This window comes from Aquila chrysaetos, chromosome 1, assembly GCF_900496995.4.
Source record: "Aquila chrysaetos chrysaetos chromosome 1, bAquChr1.4, whole genome shotgun sequence".
Classification (NCBI taxonomy): Eukaryota; Metazoa; Chordata; class Aves; order Accipitriformes; family Accipitridae; genus Aquila; species Aquila chrysaetos.
This window is the reverse complement of record NC_044004.1, coordinates 20,756,975-20,766,482: the sequence shown is the minus strand read 5'-3', so window position 1 is coordinate 20,766,482 and position 9,508 is coordinate 20,756,975. Positions and strand designations below refer to the sequence as shown.

Here is a 9,508-nt window from a genome sequence, read left to right as displayed (position 1 = left end):
AAAAAAACAATCTAAGTTCAGTAGTCCTTTCCAAAAAGCATCCATTATTTTTCCTGTGCATTACCAGCACTAAATCAGCACCTTTCTTGGCTGCCATTTCAGCTGGTTTGGATATTATAATAATTTTAAATTGTCAAAGAAAATGTTCAGGAAATACTGGAATAATTACAACTAAATTAAAAACTAAAACAACAACAAAAATTTTATATGTTTAATTAAGTAGGCATTTGTCATTTAATAGAGTGGTTGACTAGTAATACCCATCAATTTAATAATAAAAAACATATAAAAAATTTAAAGCTGAATTAGGCAGCTAAGAGAAAATCGTGTTTCAGAGATGTTGGTACCTAATGTTCAAGCTTAATGCTGAATCATTGCAGAAATGGAAACATATTTTAACTTTTGTTTCTTCAGTATGATTTTCTCCCATTTTGAGATTCACAAGTAGAAAAATAAACTAGAACGTGTGTTCTGGATTAATTTCCTACAAGTATGTTACACCTTTGAAGCTGGAATTGAGTCCTGCTGGACTGAATGTTTTTTTCAGCTGAGACAGTTACACATTGTATACACCAATTGCCAATTTGAGTTGTTTTATCTCAGATTTTTAAAGACTGGAAAAATCTGTAAAAGAAATGGAAAAAATATAATGAATCTGCTAAAGAAAAGATAATTTAGAAATTAGAACTTTAGCTGTAACTTTTCAATCTACTCTCCTACGTTCCTATTCCCGTTAGTGGCACCATAAGGCAAAGCTGGCGAGACTGGGAAAGAAATCCAGGCCTTCCAGTCTGTGTATATCAACTTTAAGGGGTCCGGACTTGTTATTAGAAACCTGTTATTGCTCTGCCTGTTTAAGTAGAAGAGATTTGAAATGTGAAATTTGTTTTCCATTGAGTTATAGCAGGGATTCATTTATAACATTAATTCACATTTTTGGCCATAAACAAGCTGTATACTGGAAGTTAAAAGCCCATGACTTTGTGAAAACACCAGACAGGATGATATTTATGTATTCAAAAAGCAGAACTCAGAAGAAAGGGTTTCTTTTAAACAATCAGGATTGTTGTGTTGTACACTAATGCATAACTAATGTGCCACAGTTTATCAGTTCATCAAGTTTGTATTCAAGTCATATACAAGCCCTTGCACTGAGAAAATGTGTAGGCTTCTGCTTATATTAACCGATAATTCTAATATCATACTTTCATAAAGTTTGATCCAAGAACATTGAAATTAATGGGTCTTTCTGTCAACTGGCTGGAGTTTGGATCAGGCACGTACAGCACTTTCATATGAAGTTAGCACTTCACCAAATGAGATAAATGTAACAGCTCTTGTTTTTCTGAGCGTACCCAGTCTTCAGTCTGCTTTGAAAAATATGAAGATAAGAAGCGTTTCCTTTTAGGGCATGCAAAATCTTCACTATGTTTTTCTCTGCCCTTTTATTCAGCTACTCTTACCATTTTATATGTTGTTGGTTGAGAGATGGATTTATCACTCTCATCACTCACTGGTTGTGATTTATTGGCCGTGGCGTAACAGACTCCCTCTGAGAAATATTGCTGAGACTTGAATAGAACCAATCTTGCAAGGGGTTAATGCTGTAATCTTTTTCCAGCCTGTTTATAATCCTAACAGTAGTCCAGTAACAGAAGAGGGTGGATCTAAAAAAGTACCAGAGGGGATGTGTGTGTGTGTGTGTGTATGTGCATGCATATGTGTAGGTGTGTATGTGCAAGCATGCTTTGCTTTTCTGAACTGCCTTGTGTGCCCCTGCAATAAATCTTGTTCAGCCTGAACAGGACTCTGTGCTGGGTGCTCCTGACGGAGAGTTAGAAGAGCTTCCTTGCACAACTGCCTCTCTTGTGTTTCTCCCGACGATTTCATTCAGAAATGTATTTGTTTACTGAAAGAATGGGCAGATAGTTACAAACCCACCCTCCTCCTCGTCAAAGCTAACCTGTGGATACTGAAGAATGGAAATAGTTGATGGTAGCTTCCTTGGGAATGGTACCAATATTACTGCTTTCTTGTGCGATATCATCTTGGAAAATGACACTTTTTTCTGTGTGGATGATCCACCTTATCCTTCTAAAGGTATGTATAGATAAATAGATTTTTTTCAGGCAGTTTTACTGCTAGCTGGAAGTAGAGCTACTATGAAAAGAAACAGCTACACAAGGCTTTTTCTGTGAGGGAGTGCAAAATCAACTGCTTGCTGATAAGTTAGGATCAGAAACAGGCAGGAAAGAATTTAGTATGTGCTGGTTTTCCAGGTTAAAATTTCAACTAGAACAAAATTTGGATATAATGGAAAACCAAAACAGTAGCACTATTGGGCACAAAATGTAAACAGCTGTGCTAAGGACTTGTAGAAACATGATTTTTACTCTTTGAGCAATTCAATAACAATGGAGTTATCTGATCTGATACCGTGTATGAAAGTGATTAAATATGAAATTATAGCACTCTGAGGCTGAAAAAAAAATCCATGTATTAAAATCTTTTTGATTGCTGTGTCGTTTCTTACTTCTGCATAAAGGAGAAACTCCCATGGTGAGTGAATGGTTCACACCAGGTAGTGTGAGCAGAACGTGCATTTAAGAAGTCGTGTTTGGCTCTCCAGATGTACATTGTATTACATGTATGGTATTTTAATGTTATGCAATTCAGGTAGATCAGAATAAGTTTAAGAATTTCAGCACTTCCATTGATTTTGCATTGGTGTAAAGACATAAACCTTAGTAAAACTGAATACAGAAAGGCTTTTACCTTTTGATTAAAGGATGAAATATATAACACTAGTCTATGAGCTGCATGCTGCATAACTGATTTTTCCTTGTGACAATTTTCAGATTTGCATCAGATAATTCGGATTCTGCTGTATTGTTTGATATTTCTGCTCAGCGTTTTGGGAAACATGCTGGTAATTACAGTGCTGATAAGAAACAAGCGGATGAGAACAGTCACCAACACGTTTCTGCTGTCACTAGCAGTCAGCGACCTGATGCTCTGCCTTTTCTGCATGCCATTCACCCTCATTCCCAACCTGCTGAAAGATTTTATTTTTGGTAGTGCTGTTTGCAAAACTGCCACTTATTTCATGGGTAAGTGTTGGAAGTTTATACTTATTTTGAAGACTGACTAATGAAATAGGTGAGAAGGTCATTAAAGACCAGTAAAAAGCCAATTGTTTCCATCTGCCATTGAACAGTTACCAAAATCACAAAGAAACAACTTTGTCATGCAAATCTTCATGGTTCTGGTTTCCTCAGTCTGATCCAGCAAAACACAGAGGCACCCACTTAATTTTAACGACATACAGAAGTTTTGCTGAATCGGGTTAAGTCAGAACCGTGTTGCACGATCAAGCTTTGAGGAGGAACCTGGCACATGTGCTTGCTTACCCATCACTGACAGAGTTACTAGCAGTGTTCAGATCAACCATGGCAAATGACAGGGTTGTACAGTACTCACCAAAGGCAGATTTTGCCCACAGATTTTTGGTAGCAGCAATACATGAAAAAAAATAGGCCGAAGTAGGTGTCATTTGCAGAGCTGGAAGTTAGAGCAAGCCCTTTTTGAGAACAGACCAGGCGTGATCAGAGCTCACCAGAAGACCACAGAATACAGACACAGGTTTTAGAGGCTGGCTTTAAGAAGCATCACTTCTACATGCCTTGCCGTACCTCCTTTGGTTGTGGGGCCAGGAGTTTCAAAATGCCTGGATTACGTATCCCTGTGTAAGTGATTTTGTCTCACTTCCAATACTTCCTGTGTGTTTGCTTGTTTAGTTAAAAAAAAAAAAAAAAAAAGGAGAACATTATGTAAAGTTTTTGCTACCTTGGAAGACCCGTGGTTAATTACAGAAACCTTAGGTCCCCTTTCAACCTGTGCCCTTGAGAACTTTGATGTAATGTGAAAGTACACACCTAAAGTGGGCGAATGGGAAATCAACATCTTTTTGTAGATAAAACCAATAAAACTAAAGGCCATGTTTAAACAATTATAATGAATTGCTGCCATAAATACCATAAACCATTACTGAAGCATTGTCATCCTTCTCTTATTTCAAACTGTGTAAATTACTTTATAAAAAAAAATCCAGTGAAATATTTTTGAACATGGAGTTTTTCATTATGAAGGTGTTTTATATTAAGAGTCAGAATGTGGATATTTCCCATTAGCAGTTCATGTTAACATAGGTTTCAATTGACAAACAGACACTGACGTCCATTGCATCACCTATGCTCAATTTTTCATTTTAAGATGTAGGAACACTTATTTTAAATTACAGATAATTTGTGTAAAGCAAACAAAAGATATTGGCATTTTATATTTTGACCCACATTAGAACATTCACAGAGACTATTAAATGAAAGCTCATTCACTGAAAGAAAAAATTGTGACAAAGTTAAGAAGAAATATTTATAATCTTGCAGTGATAAACTGGGACACCTCAGTGACAGAAATACAGACCACTGCATTTTATTTTGTAATATATGAACAGGAGAAATTAAGGGGACTTTAAAGGCAAAGATTCTGCTTCATGACTTCATTTCTCCTGCTTTGTAACTCCATTAGCATCTAATTTAAAAAGTGATAACATACTTAATTCTCTTGAATGAGAAAATCAGATCACCAGTCAAGCAGGACACTTAAAAAAATTAAAACAATAGAAGAGGGACTATGAAATTCTGTGTTAAAAGAGTAATTAATAGCATAATCCCACTGATTTCAAATGCTTGTTTGAATTTCAATGCAATTAGTGGAGTGGATAAACCACAGTAGCGAAGAGAAGAATTAGGAGGAAAAGCATATTCTTTCCCTGTTATCAGAATTTCATGGTTTGAAAGAATGAAACTTTTCTCTTGGACTCTGGAGTTAGAGAAGTGCAGAGGAGTAACATCAGTCTGGAGACCCAGACCCATCGCCCACACATTCTTTGCTGACTTAATCAGTATGATATTTATAAATATTTTAGCTTATAAATAGGTTGCTATATTTTTAATTTTCTATATGCATACAGAAAGTTAGCAAGACTATTTGAAAATAACATGAACCTTTAAAACAAGAAAATAACCTTTTTCTTTATTTTATATATATAGGTGTCTCTGTAAGTGTATCTACATTCAACCTGGTTGCCATATCTCTGGAGAGATACAGTGCCATTTGCAAACCTCTGCAGTCCAGGGTCTGGCAGACAAAATCTCATGCCTTGAAAGTGATTGCTACTACCTGGTGTGTTTCCTTTACTATCATGTCACCATACCCAATTTACAGCAAACTGGTACCTTTTACCAAGTACAACAACACCACTGCAAATATGTGTCGGCTCCTTTGGCCAAGTGATGTCATTCAGCAATCTTGGTAAGACATAACTGACTGTTGGCAAATGCATAATTATCTGGTGGAAAACAGGATTTCATGGTAGCATTAAGCCTATTGAAAATCAAGTATTAACCTTCAGCAAACGTTTACACTTCTATCATGCTTATTTAAGAAGTAAAAAAAAAAAAAAAATCATATTTTTAAGCTGCTTACATTTTGACACTTGTATGACTTTCCCCTTGTCATAGGAATGATACCCAACATGGCAATGATTCTCACACTATGGTCTGCTAAGCCCTTACTGTCGCTCTAAGGAAAGCATCTGTCACTCTTCAAGTAGGAATGCTGGTTTCACTAATTTATACATAAACTTAGATCTTTTCAGAGAAATCCTTGATTCTTTGAGAAACGCAGACACATACAAGCGCCCCACTGTGTGCTGCCTTGCCTGTTAATTTGTTTGTCTGAAGGTCGTCTGAAGCAGAGAAGTAGAATATGAGAACTTGGAGAGGCTGCAAATGCCTTTCTTGAGAACTGAACCCTTTTGGTCACTTATAGAGAATAGGGGCAGAGAGGTGAGGGGACAGACAGTGCTCCAAGTCCTACACGTCCAGGCAGAGTAAGTAAATAGTAGCACTATCAAGCAGCAATACTCTTAGAAGTTGTGTCCTTGCACGATGACTAAATGCTTTAACTGGCACTGAGAAGATGTTCAGATTTTTTGGGATACTGAAGGTCAGTTGGAACTGGGAACAAGATTAACGTATGGACTTCAGTATGGTGTATCCACAAACATAGTGAATTTGTATTAATGCTTTTGGTAGTCTCAGGTATTTGGCAGTATGAGTACAGATAAGGAGGGAGGGTCCAGGGTGAAATTCTCTTCTCCATGGTGTCATTGCAGATTCCGAGGTGCATTAGTGAGTTTGCACTGAAGTCCCAGGGAGCAGAAGAGACATAGGCTCGTGAATGCATTTAAACGGAATTATTTCCCCAACTTGTAATCACATTAGCGAAGCTGCCTAGGAGAGTAACAGATGTGCAGCCAAGTAAAAGCTGCTTCCTTCAGCAAAGGGGTTGCCGGCCCCAGGATCCCTCCCCGGGGGCTTTGTGTAGCCCGAGGGATGAAAGCCCGGGTTGTGGCTTCTGTGTCCCTGCCCACGTGTGCCACAACCCTTGGCAAGTTAGATCTCACTGAAGTAGTGACTGCCAGTACCCGGGGCTCCTTTGACAACCAGCAGCTCCTCGTTTGGCTTCTGCAAGGCAATTTTTACATCATTCAAAGCTACAGGGCATCCGACGCTCATCTGGTTACAGCAGGGAGCCCCACTCATGGGCAGAGAGACCTTCCTCCCCCTCTAACCACCACGGGAGCGCCCATCTCCTCTGGGCCTCCGGAGCTTGGGCGACGGGTGTTTTGCAGCCACAATAGCCTTGTTCCTGCTCTACTTTTCTAGGAGAAGAAGGAGGAGAAGAGGTGGGAAGCTTCTAATTTCCAGAGGTGTCAAAATGATGCTTTGGATTAGCACGAGAAAATTTCGGAAAAATCTTGAAATCCTGCCCCGTTCCCCTTCCCCCAATTCTCACCTGGAGAAAAAGGAGTTTTTCTGGTTTTGTGCTGTTCCCTGGTCTCAGTTTGTCTTTTGATTCTTTAGGTACACTTTCCTGCTACTCATACTCTTTCTTATACCTGGGATTATAATGATGGTTGCGTATGGCCTAATTTCTTTGGAACTCTACAGAGGAATAAAATTTGATGCCAGCCAGAGAAAATCTTCACGAGGTAACAATAGATTTAAGTTTGGGTATTTTTTAAATTAGAGTTGAAGATACAAGCACTCATGTTGAGGCTACTAAAAGCAAGATTTTCTATTTGCAAAAATGATCATTACGGTCAGTTATGTTCGTGAACCTGTCAGATGCACTTGTTGATTGAAGTGATTCCATTATTCACTAGCAAATAATGCCTCACCTATGGCTTGTTTGCAAAGACTCTGGGGGGGATATATTAAATTTCTAATCTGTTTATTACAGAAATACCAAGATTTTTTTTCTGGCCATGGATGAGGACCATTTCTGTTGATAAACACAACAATAAAAATTGTCAAATTAAAACATAAGCATATAATTTTGAAAACTATCTTCAGCGAATACTTGAGCAAACAGTGTTCTTACATCTTTTGCATCAATTTGTATAGAGTTAAGATGTGAGAGTATTGGGAGATAGCGGACACAGAGCAACTGATACACGGCTGACTCAGAAGTAGGCCCATGCTTTCTTTGCAGCAGTTGTTTGGCCATGAATTATGTTATTTATTTAGACTTAGACTCCATTCTTCATATTTTATTTTGAATCACTGTTCAGAGATATTTTGCCACCTATTTAAGCACTGATTTCTATGTACAGAAAGAAAAATAAGTACCTGCAGCGCCAAATACGAGGATGGAGATGGATGCTACCTCAACAAAACCAAAAGAAAAAGGAAAATGCCATTGCAACAGCTCTCTGCTACTAGCCATAGCAAAATAGAGAGGGTGAGAAGCAGCAGCTCCTCTGCCAACTTAATGGCCAAGAAACTCGTCATCCGCATGTTGATGGTGATAGTGATTTTGTTTTTCCTTTGCTGGACTCCCATCTTCAGTGTCAATGCCTGGCGTGCATTTGACACCACTTCGGCAGACCAACGTCTCTCAGGGGCTCCTATTTCCTTTATCCACTTGTTGTCCTACACTTCTGCCTGCGTGAACCCTATCATATACTGCTTTATGAACAAGCGTTTCCGCATGGGTTTTCTAGCCACTTTCACCTGCTGTGCAAAGCAAAAGCCCCCTGTAATACGGGGAGAAGTTGGTGATGAAGAGGAGGGGAAGACAACAAGGGCTTCACTCTCCAAATGTTCTTACACACACATGAATGCATCTGCACCCCCCTGAGCTACATCAGAAGAGGCAATAAGTGGCCTACAGAAATTCAAGTATCTATCATCCGGTCTTGGAAAGTGACTGCGGCATCAGCTGAATGTGATTTAGTTCTGAGGTAATGAAACACTTCAGCTGACAGTAAACGCAGTGAGAATTTTATGGGAAATGGATGCTATCGCTGTCTGAGCTTATATCACTTTCCCTTCAAAAGTACAAAGGAGGAAGAGGGCTCTTTGAAGATAAGGGACTTTACAAAAAGCCTTAGAAGATGCTCTGTTTGTCATAAATTCTCCTGTAAAAATTGGTGTCCTGTACATCAACAGTTTCACTCAGTTTTTGGCTGCAGTTCTGAGTATCTCTTAAAATTTCCAAGATGCTAATAGATTCTTCTCGAACATGAATACATGTATTGCAATCTTCACTTCAATATCTATCCCTCATAATCAAAATCCTTGAGTTACATTTGTCGTATTTTTTCACATTGTTTTAGCTGAGCTAATACATGGTGAGATCATTTTGGTGTCACAGTCAATTAAAAGAAGAATTTTGGGGTGGGGGAATGGGCTTGTCCATGTGAAAATAATGCTTCGAAGTAAAATAATTTAATTTTTTTTTTTAATAAAATGAAAATAAATATTGGTGGCTTTGTGGATGGAATGCATTATTCACTTAGGCAATAACCTAAATTATAACATAATTTATTGTATTTTTGGTTTAAATAAACCCCATACAAGAAGCACAAAGAAGTGGCTTTCTTCTGTGCAGCTGCAAGCACCCGCACATGCAAGAGGCAGGGTCTTAGATGAGCCCCAAAGGCTCATGTGGAAATTGTCACACTGGGAAGCACAGGGATAAACCCTTGGGATAAAGGCAAAGGGGTGATTTTACAAAAGACACAGGACTGAAGACGTAGGACGATGCCCACTGTAGTCATACATTTCACAAATATGTTCACAGTCACTCCTGGCGTGGTACTGCCCACATGGAAATAGAAGCCATCGGCCATAGAAAGGCAGAAAGAGCAGACACAACGAGCAAAAGCTGAAAGACTTTGTCAGAAAACATAGTTTTTCTAAACATTGCAACAACTATTTTCTCCAGCTACACATATTTGTAAACAGACTCAAAATGTAGAAAAACCCAAAACTTTGAATGATGTCATTATTGGTGTTCTACTGAGCAAGAAATCCAGTCTCTTTCCTGTGCCGTGCACAGGTGAGTATGGGTGTTCAGGTCATGCCCTTTGCTCTGT

General features: G+C 38.6%; 1 protein-coding gene across 1 annotated transcript; it reads left to right on the top strand.

Annotated features, from left to right (window-relative positions):
• Positions 1-1,580: 1,580 nt before the first annotated feature.
• CCKAR (cholecystokinin A receptor) lies at positions 1,581-8,997 on the top strand. Its single transcript, XM_030019373.1, has 5 exons — positions 1,581-2,100; positions 2,859-3,110; positions 5,112-5,373; positions 6,990-7,117; positions 7,742-8,997. The coding sequence occupies exons 1-5, from the start codon at positions 1,980-1,982 to the stop codon at positions 8,266-8,268; spliced, it is 1,290 nt and encodes a 429-aa protein (XP_029875233.1). The 5' UTR covers positions 1,581-1,979; the 3' UTR covers positions 8,269-8,997.
• The last annotated feature ends 511 nt before the right edge of the window (positions 8,998-9,508 follow it).

Excerpts from the sequence above, each read along its gene's own strand:
- CCKAR (XM_030019373.1), top strand. The coding sequence starts at position 1,980 with ATGGAAATAGTTGATGGTAGCTTCCTTGGGAATGGTACCAATATTACT. Across the intron at positions 2,101-2,858 it reads TCCACCTTATCCTTCTAAAG|ATTTGCATCAGATAATTCGG; the intron begins GTATGTATAGAT and ends GACAATTTTCAG. Across the intron at positions 3,111-5,111 it reads AACTGCCACTTATTTCATGG|GTGTCTCTGTAAGTGTATCT; the intron begins GTAAGTGTTGGA and ends TTATATATATAG.